General features: G+C 33.9%; 2 protein-coding genes across 4 annotated transcripts; both read right to left on the bottom strand.

Moving 5' to 3' along the window:
- Positions 1 to 1,392: 1,392 nt before the first annotated feature.
- Positions 1,393 to 14,160, bottom strand: LOC147381410 (BURP domain protein RD22-like). Of its 3 annotated transcripts, none has more exons than XM_086430461.1 (3): positions 14,046 to 14,160; positions 13,785 to 13,890; positions 1,393 to 2,567 (listed from the first exon to the last, which is right to left on the bottom strand). In XM_086430461.1, exons 1-3 carry the CDS (start codon positions 14,082 to 14,084, stop codon positions 1,642 to 1,644), a joined length of 1,071 nt encoding a protein of 356 aa, XP_086286587.1. In that variant the 5' UTR covers positions 14,085 to 14,160; the 3' UTR covers positions 1,393 to 1,641. The 3 variants fall into 3 exon arrangements, with proteins under 3 accessions (XP_086286587.1, XP_086286586.1, XP_086286588.1); XM_086430460.1 differs by lacking the exons at positions 13,785 to 13,890; positions 14,046 to 14,160 and adding exons at positions 3,193 to 3,298; positions 3,428 to 3,586; XM_086430462.1 differs by lacking the exon at positions 1,393 to 2,567 and adding an exon at positions 11,977 to 12,997.
- A 7,279-nt stretch (positions 14,161 to 21,439) lies between these two features.
- Positions 21,440 to 24,148, bottom strand: LOC147381411 (uncharacterized). The gene is made up of 3 exons (XM_086430463.1): positions 23,880 to 24,148; positions 23,621 to 23,726; positions 21,440 to 22,109 (listed from the first exon to the last, which is right to left on the bottom strand). Exons 1-3 carry the CDS (start codon positions 23,916 to 23,918, stop codon positions 21,952 to 21,954), a joined length of 303 nt encoding a protein of 100 aa, XP_086286589.1. The 5' UTR covers positions 23,919 to 24,148; the 3' UTR covers positions 21,440 to 21,951.
- Positions 24,149 to 24,393: the final 245 nt, after the last annotated feature.

A 24,393-nucleotide genomic window follows, 5' to 3' on the forward strand; every position in this document is an offset into this window, starting at 1 on the left:
CAGATGCTGATCATCATGTAATCAATGCTTGTGATTTCTTTACTCCTACACAGGTAACAACTTTTATTCTCATCCCGAGGAAGAATGCTTTGGCTCAGAAGTTGCTATGGTATACCTCACTCCCTTGAATTACCTATTATAGGACAACTGGTTGTTGCTGACGGCAGACTACTCTCAGATAGAACTCCGACTGATGGCTCATTTCTCCAAGGATTCTTCATTAATTGAACTTCTTAGTAAGCCAAATGGCTATGTATTTACTATGATAGGAAGTTAGGAGAGGGTTAGTATTATTGCTTTTGACTAGTTCTCTCTTGTATTGGTGTTTGCGTGTCAGTCATTTCGCCTGGCCTCACTTTTTGTTAATGAATCCTTGCTTATAAAAAAAATGATCTGCACCAATACATCTGTGGCAAGATTGCTAATGTTTACTTCACAGTTGTAATATGCAATTTCAGTTATGCCCCCATTGGGCCTTTCTTTTTTTTTTCCCCTGACATTCGCAAAAGAAAAGGAGACCAGCAATAATGATTAAAGAGAAAAATCAATAGCAGCTGAGCGACATCTATTAGCGATTAATTGGATTGATTATTAGTGCAAAACATCTTCAAGGTATAACCCATTGGAAAGTGTCTCACACTACCCTGCATGTGCAGCACTATTCTTAGTTTTGCTTTACTCGGAATGTCTAATTTGGGTTGTCTTGGTCTTGGGATTCATCAGAACATGGTATTAGGGGTGGGTTTGGTTTTGTATCGCACTATTTTGGTTGAGAACTCATTAGTATCTTGCAGCAGAAATCTTTACAATGTACTTTAAATAGGAACCGCACGGGTAAGATTTGATGTGCTTAGCCTTCTCTTCCGTTGGAGTTCGGTGTTCGTGGAAGCTAGAGGGGACTTTTTTGAGGATTTCTTGGGTAGATGGGATTGGGTTTGCAATCGTGTGGGAAATCCTCAAGAGTTTTTCTTTTTTCTTCTTTGTTTGATCATTTCCTTTGTAGCTCCGCTTTTGGTTTGGTCATCTTGATCATTCCCCTTTTGATAAATCTTTTTTCCGATAAAAAAAAGAACTAAAGAACCTTTTATGTTGTGTTGTGTCATATGGTAACACTCGTCAAAATATTTATCATTTTTGTTACTACTTTGGTTATCTTATTTATAGTAATCCTTTAACAACTTCTTATCTACTTATTTAAGGTTTTCTATAATATGATAAGGTTTCACTAGCCATTTGATCTTGCTAGTAAGTTTGTTTATCGAACGTTAAAATGGTTTTAAACAATGACATTAGAAACTAAAAACAGAACATTAATCATCATTGATGATCATCTTGGCCAGTCTTATCAGATTTTTCCAATCTAACTATTAAAAGAGGTTTCAAAAATTAGCATTAGAAACCAAGAAGATAATATTTATTATTGAGTGCTATTCTCCATCATCTGCATCTCTATCAAAGCTTATTTATACATGTGACCAACACTAGAGAGAGTGTAGTAATACAAGTATATGTTACAATCTAGCATAAAATAGTTGCAAATGAAGGCAAAGCTTGATATAAGGCCGTACCTAGTCCATGACACATATTTGCTAAAATTAACATTAGGAACTCAGATGATGAAAGCTCTATATAGTAAAATTACTAGTTTTGAACCCAGAGAATATGATCCTCAGGAAGGAAGTGACAGACGGGAACAGTCCCAGGCTTAACCTTGAGTACTTGGAAGGCCAAGTGCTTCGGGTTCCATGTTGAGGTGTCTGTATGGCATACGGCCATGGCTTTGGCCTTGGTCCCATCAGCGCCGACCAATGGAACAACGTAAGCCCTTGTGGTCTGCGTTGTATGGCAGTAGAACACAGCATAGGCATAAGTCTGACCATGACAGACCACAGAATTGTCACCAACCATATGCACTCCTTTTGCAATCCTGTATTGTTGCTTATTTGTCTCCTTATCCACCACAGTCGCCATGACCTTAACATCTTTCCCCAACTTAGTTCTACTGTAGTCGATCATAGATTCTAATGATGTTGCACAATACTTGTCCTCTCCCTCTTGTGAAGGCTCTTCACACTCTTTTATTGTCTTCTTCATTAACTCTGCTTCTTCTGATTTGGGCTCCACCGATAATCGATCAAATATTTCAGGTAATTTCTTAGATGAAAAGGGTATGGTCTCCGCAACGTGTCGAGGTAATAATCGAGTTCTAGTAGTAGTTTTGGTGAAGTGTAAATTCATCTTTGTTGCAATGCGCAAATCTTTCTCTAGGAAGAACAAAGCAACATTAGGATCACTATGGAGTTGATCCTCTGAGGCGGCGTAGTTGTAAATAAATGGGCTGTTTCCTACACTGACAACTACTGGCCTTCCTCTGTGTCCTGTACTCACACCTACACCACCTCTACCTACATGCACATTAGTTCCCCCTCCAGGCTTCCTGGTGTTCACACCGACACCATTTCCCTTCCCGACATTAACCGAAGTACCCTTTCCACCGGGCTTCCCGGTGTTGACAGCTACTCCACCTTTCCCGACGTTAACTGCAGTACTCTTGTCTTCTTCCAAATCTGCAAATTCAACAAGAGCAAATACAATATTAGCTTATAGTTTGTAAGACAAGTAGTAGTAGATATGTGAAACTTGGTGATAGTGGACAGGGAATTGAGACTGAGTTGACTCATTTTAGCAGAGTTTGTTCTGGAAAGATGGCATATTTTCCATTACAAACTGTCATGTTTCAATTTTTTTTATACTTATAACTCCCTTATTATATAGCATATTAGATTTGCCTCCCTAAGTTCTAGATGTTTGGTTTAGTTTCCATGACAGTCCAATGCTTTTAAGAGTCGTGACAATCGGACGCTCTTTTTTTTTTTTTTCCAGACGGCCCCCTACGTGGTAGATTATTTGCCTCGGGATACACATGAAAAAGATTTATGATTCTGTTTGCCAGGTCTGGGAGTGTACGTGGTTGTGAAAGGAAGGTAAAACGGAGGTAGTTATAATATTCTTTATAAATAAAGGATGTGCTTATAAAAACCATAAGGATTTGATGATTCTACACCAACTTGGCCTAGTTAAAACTCAAAAATATATAAAATGAGAAAACCAGAATCCAAACCCCAGCTTCACATACTGCAGAATTAATTAAACATATATAAATATATATAATGGTTTGGGTTTGAATCGAACCGGGTTGTAAAAGATCTTGAATCGCTTTCGGCATCGGAGTGTTTGGTAACACTGTATTCCAGTAAACCTCAGAAGGTAGAGCAGCGTGGCTTACTACCACTGCAAGCTAATACAAATACAAACAAAACCTCAAACAAAAGAAAATTATCTTAAAGAACAATTTACAATAATATCAATATTATCTTCAAAGGGTTTTCTTCTTGAACTTGAATGAAACTGAAACTAAAAGACTTACCAGAAGAAAAGCAAAGATGGGTAGAAGATGCAACTCCATTGCAGGCTTGGAAACACTGACACAAATCTCTAATACTTAGATTAGACAACAAGGAAAGAGAAGTGATCTACTTGGAGAAGAACAGATGTGGGTGTATTTATAAGGCTTAAAATCTGGAACAGTAAGGAAGACTCATTTAATATTCGCAACTGCCCCTCTCTTGGGTCATTCAATGTGTTTGAAGACTGATGGAGCTTTGGATCCTAACACATACACAGAGTGACACACATGGATTGCACTTTTTAATGCAGCTATGCGTCAAGAACCATTGGTGAGATTTTCATTTTTTTAATTAGTGAGTTATAGTGTCATAAATAAATAAATTAAACTGTGAAAGGATAGAGAAATTTGTGATCCAGAACAGTGTCCTGTTACTATTGCAACATACTGTGTCTGCGTGGCCCGTTTTTATTGGAGATTAAATACATAGGATCGGACTGCCCAAAACTTGTCACGTAGACACCATTCCTAGTGACATATTGCCTTATCTTTATTCATTTACGAGATTCTCTAATGTATCGTAAGAGTAGTATGTAATATTATTATGAATCAGGATCCAAAACGGTGCCCTGTTCCTATGAATAAGAATGATGTCTACGTGGGAAGTTTTGGGTGGTGTATAAAATACATTCGACTCCTAAACAAGCTGTGCACACAGTTTTACCTATTTGAATCATGATAATATGACTCGTCAGGTGGCATATTATTCAATCGACGCTCTAACGTGATAAGTTTAGAGATTGTAGATCTGTACTCCTCAGGATACACAATAGCACTTCTCCATAAAAAAAATGTATCTCAAGGGAGTTGTGTATCCCGAGACATGTAGATCTATGATTTCCAAACTTGTTCACGTTAGGGAGTCGATTGAGTATGCCACCTGGCAAGTCATATTATCAGGATTCCATGTATTTTAAATCCAATCAAGAAGTGCCTCATAAACACAATATGTTGTTATAGGAACGTGATACTGTTCTGAATGGCCAGTCTATTATTATATAATGTTTCAATAGTTTATTATATGTGGGAGAGAATCCTCTTTTGTAATTATTTCTTTTGGGATCATCCAAACTCATAGAGTTAAAAGAAATATTAAGTTTAAGTAATACAGGTTCATTATCAAGTTGTCGTGTTTTCTTTTTATAAGCGTTACGTGTTAAATGATAGACCATGGAGAAAGCGAAATGTGTCTCCAAAGCTGAAAATGATACACTACATGGTTGAGGGTGCAGGTGAGGGTGAGGGAGTTATTTCTCAACTCTTCAGTTTTCTCCTTTGTCCTTTAAGTCTTTATCCTGCACTCCAAGGACTTGATACGGATACTTGATCCTTCCCCCAGCCTTGCACCTAAAATAATTAAATCGTAAAATATAAGAATTAAAACCTGTTCTCTGCGAAGAACCTTACTCATAGTCAACCACTTTTTCTTTTCTTGCCTTGATTCTTGATGCGCTTAGAAATGATGATTATAATGAAATATTGGTAGTTGTTGCAATTATGAGAACAACTTGAAATTTCACAAATCATTAAAAACATTTCAAGTCAAGGAAATCTTAACTGTTTAAATTCATTATTAATAAATAAAATTATCAATAATTTTGTTTGGTTGTTTGTTGCTAGTTGGAGGTTGTGAGATTGATTAAGGGGCAAAGACCGGTGATACTAGTTAATTCCATTTTGACCCCCTAATATTTTGATAATTACACTTACCTCCTCTTTCATTATCGGGTTAAAATTTCATATGTTATTTCACTATTCTACCCTCTTATTTTATATTTAAAAATAATAATTAAAATGCTCCTGTCTAAGCATTCATTGAACCCGCACTATAGGAAATTTCATATTTAGCGACGGGATAGCGAAGAAAAAATTACATCCGTTGTAGAGTACTATAGCGATGATCGAAAAAGGATTTCGTCGATGTAGAGTTAGTTTTCTCGTTTTTTTTTCTCCTTTTATATTTTCCTGAATCAAACGAGTTTTTTTTACTCTGTTTTTATTTCTTTTGACTAACAAGAGACTGAAGAGATCTCCTTTTTTGATTTGAAGAGATCGAGCTGAATCAGGAGGTTGTTTTGGGGTAAATTGAAAGGAGATCAAATAGAGTTGTAGTCGACTAGTTCATTATAATCGATTCATTCAACAAAATTGTTAGAGACTAAAGAGATCGAGCTGAATCAGGAGGTTGTTTTGGGGTAGATCGAAAGAAGAATAGATTTGTAGTCGATTAGTTCGTTGCAGTCGATTCGTTCAACAAAATTGTTAGAGATCGAAGAGATAGAGTTGAATCAGGAAGTTATTTTGGGATAGATCGAAAGGAGATCGAAACGAGGGTTTTCTATTTCGATCATCATGTATATAGATCGATTAACTCTGAATACTCACTTTTTTTAATTTTTCTTATTTGTTGGTTTGAGATTTTTGTTAGTGTGAGTTTTATCTAAATCTATTTTAGCTTTTTTATTTTTTATTTTTATATACAAAATGATTCTAGTTTTATATGAATTCTCATTCAATTTTATTGAAGAAAATTTGAAATTCAGTATTGTGTGATGATGCAATTATCTTTCTAGTAGCATATTCAAAAGCACTGATCTAGGGAACTTCAACATTGCTAATCGATTGCTTTAAATATATTTGACGGGATTATCTATGAAATTAAGCATAATTGGTAAATTAATTGATTGTTTCGATGAGAAAAGTTTTGAAATCTCAGTGCTTTTAATGAGTTGATCAATGATGAAAGTGGAGGGAACTAGCATCCTTAGTGAGGCCATTTTTTCATAGGCATATATTTTTATTTTCATAAAAAAATAACATTTTAAAAAGGGCAAATTGGTCTTTATAAAAGAAAATTAATTGTTGAGTTGTGATAATTTGACTTAGGCATGTGGCATACTTAATCGACTTACCTGGCGTGATAGGCTCGAAAATTTTAGATTTACTTTTCTCGGGATACAAAACTGCACATTTTTTATGGGGAACTATATTATTATATACTAAGGAGAGCACATCTACGATTCTCGAGCCTGTCACGTTAGGTAAGTCGATTGAATATGCCACATGCCTAAGTCAGATTATCAACACTCTTAATTACTAGATTGACGGAAATTTGATGGAAAGGGTAAGTGAATCCCTTAGATAAATATAAGAGAGGTAAGTGCATTTATCAAAACGTTAAGAGGTTAAAATGAAATTATGCCAAACTATTAGGGGTTAAAGTGTAATTTACTCTACAAACTATGGACATGAAAAAAGCCAAGCTGTGGTCAAAGTGGAATTATGATCCTCGTTTTCAATGCATAATTTATTTAACTAAATATTGCGTATTTGTGAACTTTGGTAGTACAAGCTTTATGTTCTAGATCATAAATAGTGTGGACCTATGATTAATGAATGAAAGAACTAAGAAAGATAAAATAAAAGAAAAATTCATTTTCATTTTAAAAAATAAGGTAGGAGTAGCTCCGATATATTATAAATTAATATAATTTTTTATTGAGATAACTTGAACACCTTTAATGAAGGCTGAATATATAATTTCAATTAGAAGGAATATACAAGTTGTAAACAAATTAAAACTTTGACTTGAAAGACTGTGATTAAGATATTAAAAGCAAATATGAACACATTTTCAACCATAAACAATGTGGAAGTAAATAAGCAAGATTCTATTAGCTGACTCCAAATCTTTGGTATAAAGTTTCGATGATGATGATGATGATATTCACCAACGAGTTAGCCTAAGATTTTTCCATGTGTTAGGGTTCCCCAACTCCCTACCGTACAAGATACAACTCCTGTCTTAATATCTTGGACTTTTAATCTACTAAACAACCACCCAATTTATTAGGGTTTAGTGGGGGTTGAGAAGTGGACATTTGGACATCCATCTATATTATATGTTTTTATGTTTTCATTCATTATTTAACATCGGTTGCTCATGCATCAAAACCATCCTTATCATCGGGTATCCATCTTGTTCATTAGTGTTAAAGGGAAGCTTATTTTTTTTCCTCGATCCAACCATGGCCCCGTGCCCATGGTATGGTTTCAAAACTTTTCATAAATCAGGATGTTTGGGGCAAGTCATTTAGGTCTCGGAGGCAAATGAGACAGAAAGTTATACATTGTGAATTACTTATCAAATTGACTCAATCATAAATCCAATTAATATGACTCGTTTGCTATTTTAAAAATGTTGTCCGAGTTATGAAAATTCGGCCTGTGTCAGTGATTTTTATATGATTTTTTTTCTTTCTGTGATTGAACATCTACTAATGCGCCCTACAATAGAAAATAAAAATTATTCAAATACAAAAATGTTTTTATAAAATATTATTTGATTCATACAGGATGAGATGACTCTGGACGAGTTAATTATCTTTCGGAGAAGAAGAGATACCAGGTTTGAAAATCATGATCCCTGGGTAACCGAACTGTATATTCCTTACAGTACTAAACATAGCTGCCTAATAATTCTGGCTCTTCTTCAGCCCACTAATTAGCAAATACCTTATCCACCTCATCAACTTCCTACACTACGTATCAAATAAAGTTTAATTTAATTAGTTCAGATGTCAACTTCCTACAATACATATTAAATAAAGTTTAATTTAGTTAAAATAATAAGGTTTTATGGGACATGATTTTAAATCTTGTCTGAGATACGAGATCGAGATAACTTGCCCAAGTCATCTTGGTCTCGTTCAACAACGACAGATATAGGCTTGGGTGTTAACATTCACATCATTTCGCGAGATAAATAAAATGATTTGGATGATATTTTGAAAATCTCAGACGAGGCAGCAAAACTCGATCGAATCAACTGGGAATTTTTTAGATTTTGATTAAAATAATTATTATTTTTAGAATTTAAATATTTATTATATAACTAAAACATGATTTTATGATTAAATTTTTTTTCTAATATATCTTATTTTATTAAAAAAATATAATTATTTTAATTTAAAAATATGTAAACCAATTATTATAAATCAAGTTAAATGGATTGTCTCGTCCATGGATGAGACGTCAAACCGAGTTTTGAAACGATGGTATGGGGTAGTTTTTTAATCTTTTTACTAACTAAAATAAAAAACCTCTATTTTCGCTCTAAGCTTTTTCTTGTAGCAAACTACAATAAATGAAGACAGATGACAAGGATGCTTAATTTTTCGAACCACCTATAAATTATTTTACAAGTTAAATGGATTGTCTCGTCCATGGATGAGACGTCAAACTGAATTTTGAAACGATGGTATGGGGTAGTTTTTTAATCTTTTTACTAACTAAAATAAAAAACCTCTATTTCCGCTCTAAGCTTTTTCTTATAGCAGACTACAATAAATAAAGACAGATGACAAGGATGCTTAATTTTTCGAACCACCTATAAATTATTTTGCAAATAACATTCTCCCTCAATTGGGATCCAACAATACTTGAATTAATACATGTTTAGGTGATTCTAATTTTTCAGGAAAGGCTCTGATGATAGTGATAAATTCATTTCCATCTCTTGTTTTGTATTTAATGGACACTGCCAATCATAATAAATTCAATTTATTGAGAGTAGCCAACTATAAAAATGATTGATAATAGAGCTCATTAGAAAGATTTGGCACAAAAAACGAGTATGGTACAAAAAAATATATGGGTCCATTTTTATAGTAAATTGAGAACTTAGAGAAAGAAAAAAAAAATGTTAAAGTCAATCTAGAAACTAGCTATATTTAATGTCAATTCTGGGAAAATAAGAGATTAAAATAATTAAATTTTTTTTTTGATTAAAATTAATAATTTAATAATGTAATATTTTTATTTGACTAAGCTTAGTGGGTTCGAGTTTTTGAATCACTAAGCTAATTGTTAAAAATATTAAATAAAATAAGTCGTGATATTAGTAGGTTGTCACTGGATTGGATCAATCTCCAAATCCATCAATTCCTATCACTTTGGATCTAGATTGTTGATTTGGGTCGATAAAGATCCGATTTGATAACCCTTTAGACCAATTATGGATCAACCATGTCCTTATTTGATAAAATGTGAAATTAATTTATATAAATTATATAATGTATTTCTTTTACATATATGATGTATATTTACATTTTGTATATCAAATTGATTTGATCTGACCAAACCTGATCTGATTGTTATGGATTGGATTTAGATTCTAATGGTGACATCCGATAAAACTGGATCCGACAAAGGTCCAATTCAATTCTTATTGAATAGATTCTAGATATGATCCAATCCTGATCAGATTGGTATTAAATTGATCCAATCTGATTCAGACCCAATCAGATTGGATATATTCTAGCCCTAGCTAAGGAGCAATTACTTCACCATCCCGTGGATTCTACCATACTTATAACTACTGACAAGTTTGGGTCAGCCCAAGAAAATTTTCATGGACCGGGCTGAAAAAAATTGGGTATCCACTTACCCCATGATTAATTTGCTCACTTTTTATACACCTACGTGTAAAATATTGGCCTGATCAGTGATTCTTAAGAGAGGTCCATGGATACATGGACGAAAATTTGGGCTCCAGTCAAGGAAGAATCTAACGGCAAGGCATTTTTTTGGTGGCCCAATAACAAAGCCTGCCATATGCACTAGACCGTTGTAGACTAGTCATATGTACATAGTCACAAAATTCTCTGAAAATTTCAAAAAGTCTTAAAATTCTCCCAATAAGGGACTAGCCGAGTAGAATTAATCGCTGATTTATCTAATAACTATGGAACATGTTAACATTTTTTCCCTTTTATTTTCTACAACATTCAAATCTAAAGAACAAGATTGGGTTTCAATGGAAGTTTTTTTTTTGTTGCTAAGCAAGCATGGGGGTTAGTGGTAAGAGTTAAAGTGGATTCAACAAGTTTTGAACCTAGGTTGTGGGATCAACACTCCACAAGCCTTACTAACTTAGCTAGGTTGGCACCTTCAAGTTTCAATGGAGGTTGAAGATGATGGAATTTCGTAAGACACCCAAAAATGTTATTGTAAAAAATGTTATCGTATATTTTGTGATTTCTTCATTTTTTTTTTATGCACCTTTTTTGAATTTATCTGAATTGAACCCCCATCGAATTATATTGAATTAGAACTTTGTTACATAACCCGATATAATTTTTAGCCCTTTAAAAATTTAGGTCTTTCCAACTAAGAAAACAATGTTGGAGAGGGAATTTCTTTTAAAGTAATAAGAGAGGAAAAACAATAAAGTTAAAGACATTTCCTTGAGATTAAATCTCAACCCTTCTTTGAGGGGATAAAGGGAGTGAGGTCCATTGTTATGTTTTATTATATACTAGAGCTTGCCTGTGCTTATGACACGATCATCTTCTTTGGAGTTAAGAGAGTAACAAAGGAAAGGCAATAAAGTTGTAGGGTTATTATTAAAAAAATAAATGAAAGGTAAAGGTAATAAAGTTGGAGGGTATTATTAGAAAAGGGTAGAAAAGAAAAAAAGACAATATAGTTGAAGGAGTATTCTTGGAAAATGATGAGAGAAGGAAAAAATGTCAAAATTGTTTCTTAAGATTAGTGCAATATTGAATAGGAACTTTTATTAATGGGGGATAAAAATTGGGGGAAAACAAATGTGGTGTTTTATTATGTAGACATACTATAATTTACCCGTGCCCACGGGTATGAACATCTCTTTTGAGGTTAAGGGATAGAAGAGGAAATACAATAAAGTTGAAAAGGTATTCTTGGTAAGAGAAGTAGAAGAGTAAGACAATAAAGTTGGAAAGGGCATTAAAATGAGAAATTATCTTCGACATTTGTAACGAGATTAAATTCAACCCCTCTTTATATAGGGGATAAAGAGAGTAGGGTCCATCGTGTGTTAGAATTTTCTTGTACCTATTGCATGGTCATCCTCGTTGGGGTTAAGGATGTAAAAGAGGAAAGATTATAAAGTAGTAAAAGTATTACTAAAAAAGGAGTAGAAGGGTAAAATAATAAGGTTGGAGGGCTGAAAAAATGGGGAGAAGAGGAAAGAGAATAGAGTTGGAAGAGTATCATCGAGAAAGGATAGAAGAGAAAATGCAATAAAGTTGGGGGATAAATATTGAGTGGAGACAATGTTATGTTTTATTATAAAGATATAATTAAAAATAAACACCATTCATAGAATTTGCATATTTTGTGTCTATTCGACAATATGTATGTAGCCCATGTGAGGGTTGACATTTTGTAGTATCCACTAACTAGAGTTTGTTAGTGTCAACATCCTCTCTTTGGGGTTAATGGGCATAAGAGGAAGGTAATAAAGTTGAAAGATTTCTTCTTGAGAAGGAAGAGAAGAGGAAAGACAGTAAAGTAAAAAAGTTTTCTTCAGAGATTTAATTCCAACCCCACTTTGTATGGGGACTAGGAGTGAGATTCACCATCGTGTTTATTTTATAGATTTTATGTTTAAAAAGTTATGTTTTTTATTGTTGGTTAATTAGATTTAGTGAATCTAATCTAACTATCAAAGGGGGTTTCAAGACTAAAACTAGAAGATATAATATTTATTACTGAGTACTATTCTCCATCATCGACATCTCCATCGAAGCTTATTTATATACATCTGACCTACAGTAGATAGCGGGAGAAAGAGAGACTGAAGTGGTACATCTTACAATCCTACCTGAAATGGTTGGTAATGTAGGCAACTCTTGATATAAGGCTTTACGTAGTCCATGGCACATATTTGCCAAAATTTACAGTAGGAACTTTGATAAAAGCTATATATATTTTTTTATATATAGTAAAATTACTAGTTTTGAGCCCAAAGAAGGATATCCTCAGAAAGGAAGTGGCAGATAGGAACAGTCCCAGGTATAACCTTGAGTACTTGGAAGGCTGCGTGCTTTGGGTTCCATGCCGATGTGTCTGTATGGCACGCAGCGACAGCCTTGACCTTCGTCCCATCAGCGCCAACCAATGGAACTACGTAGGCCCTTGTGTTGTGTGGCGCATGGCAGAAGAACACAGCATAGGCATAGGTCATGCCATGACAAACCACAAAATTGTTACCAACCATCTTCTCCACTCCTGAAATGGTGTAATATTGTTGCTTATTTTTTTTCTCCCATTTATTATCCATCTCCGTCGACATGACCTGAACATTTTTCCCCAGCTTTGAAGTGCTGAAGTCGATCATAGACACCAATGATGTTGTACAATACTTGGCTTGTCCCGCTTTTGCAGGCTTTTCACACTCTTTTATTGTCTCCTTTATTAAATTTGCTTCTTTTGATTGGGGCTTGAGTGATAATTGATGAAAGATTTCAGGTAATTTCTTAGAGGAAAAGGGTATGGTCTCTGCAACTTGATGAGGTAAGAGGGTAGCTTTTGTAGTAGTTTTAGTGAAGTACAAATTCATATTTGTTCCAATGTGAAGGTCTTTCTCTAAGAAGAATAGAGAAACATTAGGATCATCACGGAGGTCTTCCTCAGAGGCAGCACGATCGTAGATATGCATTTTTTTTTCGATAACTGTAGTACTAATCTTCTCTTCTTCGAAATCTGCAAAAGATACTCAAAAATTTAATTGGTGGTAGATTATTTATTAGATGATGTAAGAACCACTTCAAAGTTCAAACTTGATTTTATACTTGAGAGTTTTAATTCTTCACTCCCTTATTAACATAGCATATTAGATGGATGTGCCTCCCTAAACTCATTTTTTTTAAATTGCGGCTTCATTTGATCTATCATTGACTGTTAGTGTTAAGGAGGCAAGCGTGGTCACGCTCCGACACTAACAAATTTATTAGGCTTGTGTGTGGTGAAGGTGCCTCGACACCAAATCAGGTGGATGCCAAAATGGGGTGTCTACATGTGGGGCCTTTTGCCTAATAACACCTTAGTCCTTTCTAAGTCTCTAGAGGCCATGTTCTAATATTATATCAGATTTTTTATTTTTATTTTTAAAATAAGTACATTTTTTAGCCTAAAGTTGGAAATTTATTTATTTATTTTTAATGTTCTTGGATGCCATAAGGTGGTAAGTTAGCTCATAATTTCTGGTCAGATTTTCCCAAGCAAAATTTCAGGTGGTACTGGTAGTGGTAGGTACTTAAGGGGTGGTTATAATATCCTTAATTAATGAGGGATGTGATTAAAAAAACCCTATATTTTTGAGGTATTGATGATTCTACAGCAATTCGGCCAAGTAAAAGCCATAAAATGAGATGTCCTGAATCTTGAACCCCCAGTTTCACATGCTTCAGTGATATTGAGACATCATATATATATATATATATATATATATATATATATATATGTCAAATGGTTTGGGTTTGAAATGAACCGGGTCGTAAAAGATCTTGAATCGCTTTCGGCATCGGGGTGTTTGGCAACATTGTATCCCAGTAAACCTCAGAAGGTAGAGCAGCATGGCTTACTACAACTTCAAGCTACAACACAAAAAAGATTAAAAACGAAAAAAAAAAAATTTAAATTATCTGCAGCAAACTAAATATATGATTAGAACACCAAGAAATTAAGCTATTATCTTCAAAGGGTTTGCTTCTTGAACTTGAATGAAACCGAAACTGAAAGACATAATTACCATAAGAAAAGCAAAGATGGGTACAACGCTTAGCTCCATCGAAGGCTTTGGAAACAGTAGCAGATATATCTCTGATACTTAGAGTTCAGAGGACAGGGGAAGAGAAGTCTGTAAGGAGAAACAGAGAAGTGGGTGTATTTATAGGCAATTAAGGATGAGGGAATCATCCTCGTCCTTATAATTTACAAGGCTTCGAATTCAGAAAGCTACACACTAACAATAAGGATCACTGTACTAAGATTTTTCTTAAGAAAATTACTTCCCTTACTAACTTAGTAAGATTTCAAATCTTGTTATGAGACGTTGAGCTCCAATGGATTAACATATTAGAAATCTAACACCACAGTCCTCTATATTTCATGATAAAACTCAGATTAAAACAAAACTATTTCAAAACAAATTATTTTTTGGACTTGATTCAAGGTGTTGAAAATGGACGGCTACGGAACTCCCAAACTTAAAATTAAAGTTCAACAGTGAAATTTTTTATTTTGTTTTTCAAAGTCCATAGAATTTTTTCCACTACATCTCTGTGGCATCGGATCATGGTTTTGGATTCTTCAAGGTGAGCTCAATGACCCTTAGTAATATTTCAAATCTTACTAAATTCGTCAAGTTGGTCTCACTCTTTTATTACTATGTGCCCTAAGGGCACACGTTAAGGTGCATTAAATACACCATGGAAATAAACATTTATGGGTTATTTTGCTAAGAGAATTTTTTAAGGCATTGGTAGGAAAATAAATTTTCATGGTGTATTTAACGCACCTTAGCATGAGCCCTTAGGTCACATGTTAACAAAACCAGGTTTAATATCTCTACAATGGTTTAATATTCACAGCTGTTCATGGCTTGTGAAGCCCTGGCATGGGCATTGAATGGGTAGGGCTGCGCTTTGAAATTCATGGCACATGCCTGAAAATCGGTTCAGGCCTCATAGTGTTTTGGGTTATCGGAGCCAATTTTGCACCTATACTCCCTAACTTAGTAAGTAAGCATAAAAAGCTCCACCAATTTTCTTACTACATCGAATGACCTAAATTCCTCTATTTACTTGAACAACCTATTTTGGGTTTGAATTTGCTAGAGTTATGTTTCTCGATCTTGTATTTGTTAGAATCTCACTTTTTGGGGTTTTGATTTGTTAAAGCCTCGTTTCTTGAACTTAGATTTGTTAGGGCCTTGTTTCTCAGGCTTGGGTTTGCTGGAGTTAACGTTTATTGGACTTCAATTTTTAACGCCTCGTTTCTTGAACTTAGATTTGTTGGGCCTTTTTTCTCGTGCTTGGATTTGCTGGAGTTGTATTTATTGGGCTTCAATTTTATAGCACCTCGTTTCTTGAACTTAGATTTGTTGGGGCCTTGTCTCGGGCTTGAATTTGCTGGAGTTGTGTTTATTAGACTTCAATTTTTTAGCCCCTTGTTTCATAGATTTAGATTTGTTTGAGACTTGTTTATTGGGATTTGATTTGTTCGAGCATTACGTCCCATGCTTGGATCTGTTGGAGCCTCTCTTTTTTGGTATTGTATTTTTTTGAGTCTTTTTTCTCGGGTTTGAAATTTTTTTTGACCCTTGTTTCATGGCATTTTTCTTGAATTTGGATTTGTGTTAGATGATAGGTCCTCTTTTTATGGTTGATGTAGTTAAGGATTTCAAGAAGGGTAGGTAGAAGTGTTGGATGGAAACAAGTCTCACCTAAACAAACAAAAATCACTAATCATAGTTGCCAAATAATTTAACTACCCTTATATAGTAAGATTTGAAATCAAGCCCTACTCTTTCACTAATTATTTTATTTATAAGTTATATATATATATATATAGGGTGGCGTTTAGAGGCCTTAAAGAGAGCCAAATATTTTTTCAATGTATGAGTTAGAAGTTTCGGAATAAGCAGATTTTTTTGTGAGGATGGTCTCTATGATGAGGTGATTATCCAAATAAAAAATCAGCTTATTCCAAAACTTCTAACACCATCAAAAAATATTTATAAAAATCGGACGGTCCACGATATTTCAACTTGTAAGGTAGGGTTAGGAATTTTTGAATAAGCTGATTTTTGGTGAGATGATCTCTTCATCACAGAGATCATTCTCACAAAAAATCAGCCTATTCTGAAATTTCTAACCTATATTTTGAAAAATGTTTAGCTCTCTTAAGTACCCCTGCTTATACTCCCTATTTGTACATGCCGTCTCAATAGTTATTTTCGAAATGAGTCATGCTGGAGTTACATTGTGGTGGACATAGTGGGAGATAAATTTGCTTTAATTTGACTTTAAAATTTATAGAAGTAACTTGTTTTACTTATAAACCCTCGTGTCGACTCAAGATTAGCCGACATTGAAGGAAAATTTTATTCCTTGCTTCTTGCCACCTTGGAGAAAGTGAGTAAGTCTATCCTTACTAACTTGGTAAGATATTTAAATCTTACCAAGGAGGGTTAAGTTGATTTGTGGCACAAAAAAAAAAACACAATCTAACACCCGAGGGATGTTAACAACACTATTTTAAGAATTTGAAATAATCGTTAATCCTTAATATTTTCAACTTTAAATTTTAATTTTAAATGTGACAGTTCAATAGTTGACAATTTTCAAAATCTTAGATCAATCATAGAAAAAATTGGTTTTTGAATTTTTTTTTTTAAATAAATTTTTTAATCTGATTTTCATTATGAAATCTAGAAGTTGTGGTGTTGGATTGCCAATGTGGTCATCCATTTGAGCTCAACGGCTCAAGATTTGAAGTCTTATTGTTTTTCTATTTTGAAACTCAGACTTTCTTCATTACATTTAAAGATTTTTTTCCCCGAAGAACAATCAAGACGACGTTGAAGGATCCCAAAAGAGTCCAACTAGCCTTACTAAGTAATTAATAAGGATTTCACCCTCACTAAGGGTCTTTGGGCTCAACTTCTGGCATCCAAAACCCCGATCAGGGTTGTCTTAGTATCGTACAAAATTCTATGAACTTTGAAAACTCAAATCTAAAAAAAAAGGTTATTTTTTCGCAGATGAATTTTAATTTTAAATTTGTGAGTTATGTGAAAGTTCAGCTTGTCTTGCCATGCCCAAATTCTCCAACGAGTTAATTTCAAAGATTTAACAATTGATGAGATTATCTTAAGTTTTATGTATTTATCATATGGTTTTTTATTTTTATTTTTATTTTTACTTTTTTTTGTTGAGTTAGGATAATAATACAATAGGTTATCATATTGTGAGTCAAGTTGTTTGAGTTGAGTTGATTTGTCTGATAAAGCTAGATCAACTTGTGACTAAATTGATTTAGAAGCATTAAGATTCATTTGAATTCTTTTATACAAAATAACTTGGATGAGTCAACTCGGTATGTTTTGAGGGGAATTGGGAGATGAGCCGAGATAGTAGATACAAGTATTTCACAACCCTTGTTAGCAATTCAGAATATGACAAGAATTCAATTTGTAAAAAATTTGAGTTTGATTTGATTTTGGATTGTAAAAATCCTATCTAAAATTCGATAAATGGAAAATATGTGACATATGCTTCATACGGGTATTATCCGATTCACTTTAAAAATTTGAAAACCAAAAGTTCGGCCATATGATATTCATGTTAATAGTGATGGTGATGATGAAATAGGGATGTTGATGATGATGGTAATAATGATGGTGGTGATAATGAGGACATTGAGGTTATTGGCAAAAGAAAATCAAAGTCGATGAACAAATCATCAATTTGAAAAATTAAAGTGTAATTTCAAATAAATGTAGAGGGTCATATGTCATTATATTTTTAAAGATAAAAGGGACATCTGTCACATAAAAATGTGGATTCCACCAAAATTTTAAAGCATGGCCGCTTTAAAGCTGGCTTGTGTTACACGTCACAACTTACAAGTTTACATTTTGCAATATACAAGTAGTTATAGTAGCATTTTTTTTCCATCAAGTTTTATAAAAATTCGTAAAAGTCATAAAATTCGCGTTTTATTCTTTTCAAATTTAAAATCAGTGAATTATTTTGATTAGTTCAATAGTCTGGAGAATAATACTTTCATTAAAAAAAGAACAATGAAAAGTTCGTGAGTTTTTCAAGAATTAAACGGGAGATTGCTAACAAGGTTCACAACTAGCTTTCTAAAGTTGCCACATTATCCCAACTACTTGCCTAAAAAAATTGGCTTTGAAACATGAACTCATTCCCAAAATAAGGAAAAATAAAGGGAAAATGAGACTAAACAAAGGGAAAAAACAGGAAAGCAACAGAGAAAACAAAAAAACAGGGATAAAATAGAGATCCAATAAACAGAAAAAGGTGAGAGAAAGGGGGTATCTGAAATAAGGAAGAAGGAAGGAGTAGGCAAAGCCTTGCCTGAAAATATAGATGGAGAAGACGAATGAAGAAGGCAAAGAGTCTGTGAAGAAAGAAATTGACATAAATTTGACAGGAAAATGAGAAGAGAAAGAAAAAGAGGAATGAAGGTTTTTATTGGAATGACTTTCTTAAGATGCGTAAAACATCCAATGGACAGAGTCACCTAGGGCGAAGGGCACATGATGAGCTCTCTCTACCATCATTGTGCCCCAAGAATGAGGGACTGAACGCCACGCGCCCGATGCCGAGCCAATAGGGAAGTGCCACGAGGAAGAAACCAATCGTATGGAAGGTCAAATGAGGATATCAAGTGTGCTCTCATAATGAAGTGACGGTTTAGAGCAGTAGACCAATTGAAAAGTGATGTGGAACGACTATTTAATGTTCGCATTGGGAACGCGCAACCAAACTTAACTCGTGTCATTTCGACAATTCAAGGTCAGAAATTTTTAACTCAGGGGTATGGTAATACAAGTTCTTGGAAGGTCGGGGGTACTCCCGACCTTTCGAGAGGGGCATTATGGATGAATAATTTTTCAAACCAATGAGATAACGACACATGTCATCAGAGGTGAGAAGGCTTACAAGGGACAGATTTCCGACTTGTTGATCCATGGTATTGCTCGGGTGGTTTACTGAGAAGGAAAGCTTGGAAAAAGGTCGGGGAAACGAAGATTTGTAAATGGAAAGGACTTTAATACCTGAGATTTTGGGATTTAAGCAATTGAATTAGAATGGACTCTTGGAAAAAGGATCCCACACAGTTCTTAGTATAAAATTGGAGATAAGGTTGAAAACGTGCAAAATAACAATTCCCTCTCTATATATAAATAGAGGAGGACCCTTACATTAGAGGTAAGTAACTTTCTTACACAAAAATGTTGTCAAAATTTCTCTAAAACTAACTTAGACATTGGAGGCTCTGTGGAATAGGAACGATTTTAATGAGTTACTAATTATCCAATCGAGTGTAGGAAAATTTCGAGGTAATGACAAAATTCACATCTACAAAATTTCCTTTTTTCTACAATTTTATATTGAGTAGAGATCAAGAACGGTGTCCCGTACCTAATCAAGGTCAGGTGGCACCCAATTTTATGGGAAAAAACTTTGAAGCGAGCAACCCACTTCAAACTTTTGAAGGAACCATCTCCATTGAATTCCACGTGGCATTTCAAAGGAGTTATTGACAATTTTGGCGGAAATATAATGGCGTGAAATAAATAGAAAATGCCACATGTCTTGTTATGAAGAGGGTTCATTTGAAATTTAAAGTGGGTTGGCCACTTCAAAGTCGGAGTCCGTTTATGCCACATGGAATATTTGGGGACCCACTTTCCATCCCTGGTTCTATCGACACACAAAAGATTAGTTTGATCGGTGATGTAGATCCATTGATAATAGCATTGTCTTAAGAATGAGTTCTGATCATTGTATTTAAAATTACTTTCAAGAGCTTAGATCTAATTGATACAAATTATACACCCCTATGATTTGTGGTAGGTAGGTTCACCAAGGGATGGATCATGTATCCTACGGTCAATGGGTTCCGAAAATGCCATGTGGCATAAAATGGGAAAAAACTTTGAAGGTGGCAGCCCGCTTCAAATTTTGAAGGAACCCTCTCCATTGAATTCCACATGGCATTTCAAAGGTTGTATTGTTGGCAGAAATGTAAGGGTGTGAAATAAATATAAAATGCCAAGTGTCTTGTAAAATAGATGGTTCCTTCGAAATTTAAAGCGGGCTGCTCGCTTCAAAGTTGGACTCCATAAAATGGGGTGCCACCCGAACTCGGTTAGGTGCAGGAAAGTGTTCTGCATCCCTACTCTTTTATATTTTGTTAGTTAATAAACTACTCATTATTAAACTAGAGATTTACTATTTTGACACCAACTCTTGCTAATGCTACACTAACCGTTCACTCGTTGGTGATTTAGATAGGAATTGGCATGGCATTAGAAAAAAAAAAAATCACACATATAAATTTATTGATCGTTTAAAAGCCCCTACATTTGGGCAATTTCATCAAAATCCGCAGTCAAACGTCTAGCTAAATTACGATACATTGCATGGCCCATCTTCTTAGAGGATTTTTTTTTATTTTATATCTTCAAATCAGCACCGGCATACGCTCAGCAAAATTAGAAGCATATAATAAAAAAAAATGTTTACTATGTGGCTGCTACAAAAACAGAGTACTGAAGAAATAAAATTACATCAAATGTTATCAACATTTGCATTTGGATCCAAGATGATGGCATAGAACAATCATTGGTGAATCCTTGACTATCATCTTGTCTACTTGATAATCAAGAGCTAAGAGAAATATTGGGCACCACATCAACATCAGACCCACATGCACCCTAAATCAGCAATCAGCTAATAAAGAAAATGATACACTACAGTTACTTTAGCCTACTTGGACCTCAAACATATTTCGCTACAGATCCTTTAATTGATTCTATTTTTACCTCTTAGAATTGAGGAGAGAAAATGGGGGGACATGAATACCAACAACCATAAAAGCAGAATACTTGAAAACTCAATGCAAATTAACCAATTAAACACCTCCTACATTATCCAACAAGAACTAATGCAAGCAAACAACATTACAAATTTTAGAACAAAGAACACAAGATATTTAAGAATATTTATCGATGAAATAAATGAATCCAACGCCATAACCATGAACAGAAATAGCTTTAATTCAAGGGTCCCGTTCCATGGTTAACTTTTTGGCAAAACATTTTTCAAAACATGAGTTAGAAGTTTTGGAATGGGCTGTTGTTGGTGAGGATGATCTCTACGGTGTAGAGATCATCCTCACCAAAAATCAGCCCATGTTAACAAGTTGAAAAATCATGGACCGTCCATTTTTTGTAAATTATTTTTGATGGGGTTAGAAGTTTTGGAATGAGCTGATTTTTGGTGAGGATGATCTCCTCACCGTAGAGATCATCCTCACCAAAAATCAGCCCATTCCAAAATTTCTAACTCATGTTTTGAAAAATGTTTTGCCAAAAAGTTAGCCATTGAACACTACCCTTAATTCAATTGCTTAAAATTCAAGAGTTCCATATAGAAGAAGAATGTGCAGTTATTTTGGGATGGTCAATAAGGAACAACTACTTTTTTTTTTCTGGATTAGAATAAAATTCTGATCAGGTCATACTGAGATATACCAGATAAAACATAATGAGAAAACAAGTCTTATTTTTATTTATCTTTTAGCATCAACTCTAACCCTATAGAGTAAGTTAAAGAGTTATTGAAGTGCTACAAGAATCTATAATATTTTAGAAAAAAAATATATAGAAAATTAAATTTAGCATACTGAGGAAGGTTTTCCAAATATAAAGAAAATCTAGGAGCACATTCTCTAATATATCATAAGAGTCGTGTACATTAATGTATTTCAAAGTTTTCCAAGTTTATTATATATAGGAGAGAAGTCCACGAGGCCAAACACAACATTTCTTTATTTCCTTATTACTAATAATAACTTCGTACGGGTTTGGTACCAAACCAATAAAACGGACACTTTTACATGCCACAAATTGAGCAAGAACAAGTAATCCGGTTGACACAATTGTGGTGAGCTTTATCACCAAAGTAGGCCTTGCATAATTTAGTGCACTCTTTCTCAGTACAAGTTGGCATGTGGTATGGGAAGTCACATTGATCCTCTCCGTTAATGTTTCCTACAACCAATATTTAAACCAACAAGAAATTAAGAAAGTTATGGGATATATCATCTTATGATAAAATGTACTAAAATTTTTTTTTACAAATATTTCCAAAGATAATAGAGGAAATTGAAGAGTGGGAAAGATTACCATATGAGAAGACTAGCAAAAGAAAAAAGAAAACGGGAAGAGATGAAAACAACTTCATGTCTATGTGAACTCACTACTCTAGTGATACATGAAAAAAAATGAATGAGTTAGTATTTATAAGTAAATTATTACCATTTTTTGCTTGGCACAGAGTCATCTTGAAATCTCAAACAAGGCTGGTTCCATACAAGTTGAGGCTTAAGGTGAAACCTCAAAATAAGTGCTTTTTAATTTTAAATTAATATAAATAATAATAATTACCTAATTAGATAATAAGATATTATCTAAAATTTACTTTTTCTCGTATTTTAAGATGCAAAGTTACTAATTAATTTTTTATATTCAATTTTCCTTTCCAATAATACCTCTCCTCATGCTAACCTAAATTTTATTTGCCTTTTCTCATGACTCAAGATTTTGGATCACATGTCAGGTCTCACAAATGGCATATTTGGGAGGACATTAATGAAAGGGTCCTTGAATACATTTAACACATTAAAAAGTAGATTTTTCCTTAATTTTAAATTAATATAAATAATAATAATTACCTAATTAGATAATAAGATCTTATCTAAAATTTGTTTCTTCTCGTATTTTAAGATGCAAAGTTCCTAATTAATTTTTTATATTCAAGTTTTGCTCTCCGATAATACCCCTCCTCATGCTAATTAACCTAATGTTTCTTCACCTTTTCTAATGACTCAAGATTTTGGATCACATGCCGAGTCTCACATATGGCATATTTGGAAGGAAATTAAAGAATTGGTCCTTGAATACATTTATAACATTAAAAAGTAGATTTTTTTCTCAATTTTAAATTAATATAAATATTAATAATTTCAAAATTAGATAATAAGATCTTATCTAAAATTTATTTCTTCTTATATTTTGAGATGCAAAGTTACTAATTAATTTTTTTATATTCAAGTTTTTCTTACCAATAATACCCCTCCTCATCCAAACCTAATATTTTATTTTTTTTTGCTTTTTCTCATGTGTCACGTCCCACATATGGCATATTTGACAGGAAATTAAGAAAGGGCCTTGAATACATTTATCACGTTAAAAAGTAGATTTTTTTTATCTACAGGTGAGGGCCTCACTTTGCCTAATAACATCTGAGTGCTTTCTAACTCTCTAGATTTCAGGGTCTACAGAGTACTTAAGGGGGTGGTTATAATATCCTTTATTAATGAGGGATGTGTTTAAAAAAAGCCCTATATTTTTGTGGAATTGATGATTCTACGGCAACTCGGCCAAGTAAAAACCATAAAATAAGATGTCCTGAATCTTGAACCCCCAGTTTCACATGCCTGAGTGATATATATATATATATATATTATATATACATCAAATGGATTGGGTTTGAAATGAACCGGGTCGTAAAAGATCTTGAATCGCTTTCGGCATCAGGGTGTTTGGCAACATTGTATCCCAGTAAACCTCAGATGGTAGAGCAGCATGGCTTACTACCACTCCAAGCTACAACACAAAAAGATTAAAAAAACAAAAAAAAAAATTTAATTATCTGCAGCAAACTAAATATATGATTAGTACACCAAGAAATTAAGCTATTATCTTCAAAGGGTTTGCTTCTTGAACTTGAATGAAACCGAAACTGAAAGACATAATTACCATAAGAAAAGCATAGATGGGTACAACACGTAGCTCCATCGTAGGATTTGGAAACAGTAGCAGATATATCTCTGACACTTAGAGATAAGAAGACAGGAAAAGAGAAGTTTGTAAGGAGAACCAGAGAAGTGGGTGTATTTATAGGCAATTAAGGATGAGGGAATCATCCTCGTCCTTATAATTTACAAGGCTCCGAATTCAGAAAGCTACACACTAACAATAAGGACAACTGATTTCAAATCCTCTTTTGTAATTATTTCTTTTGGGATCATCCCAACTCATAGAGTTAGAAGAAATATTAAGTTTAAGTAATACAGGTTCATTATCAAGTTGTCGTGTTTTCTTTTTATAAGCGTTAAGTATTAAATGATAGACCATAGAGAAAGCGAAATGTGTCTCCAAAGCTGCATAATAATACACTACATGGTTGAGGGTGCAGGTGAGGGTGAGGGTGAGGGAGTTATTTCTCAACTTTTCAGTTTTCTCCTTTTTCCTTTAAGTCCTTATCCTGCAC

The sequence above is a fragment of the Akebia trifoliata genome, unplaced genomic scaffold (genome assembly GCF_017979445.1).
Source record: "Akebia trifoliata isolate Shusen 1 unplaced genomic scaffold, ASM1797944v1 Contig00506, whole genome shotgun sequence".
NCBI lineage: Eukaryota > Viridiplantae > Streptophyta > Magnoliopsida > Ranunculales > Lardizabalaceae > Akebia > Akebia trifoliata.

Bases quoted from the DNA above. Each gene is read 5' to 3' on its own strand.
- LOC147381410 (XM_086430461.1), bottom strand. From the start codon at position 14,084: ATGGAGCTAAGCGTTGTACCCATCTTTGCTTTTCTTATG. The intron at 13,891-14,045 runs GTAATTATGTCT...TTTGTGTTGTAG, and splicing joins CCATCTTTGCTTTTCTTATG to CTTGAAGTTGTAGTAAGCCA. The intron at 2,568-13,784 runs GTTCATTTCAAA...TTGAATTTGCAG, and splicing joins TCAAGATCTTTTACGACCCG to ATTTGGAAGAAGACAAGAGT.
- LOC147381411 (XM_086430463.1), bottom strand. From the start codon at position 23,918: ATGGAGCTACGTGTTGTACCCATCTATGCTTTTCTTATG. The intron at 23,727-23,879 runs GTAATTATGTCT...TTTGTGTTGTAG, and splicing joins CCATCTATGCTTTTCTTATG to CTTGGAGTGGTAGTAAGCCA. The intron at 22,110-23,620 runs GTTCATTTCAAA...TATTGGTTGTAG, and splicing joins TCAAGATCTTTTACGACCCG to GAAACATTAACGGAGAGGAT.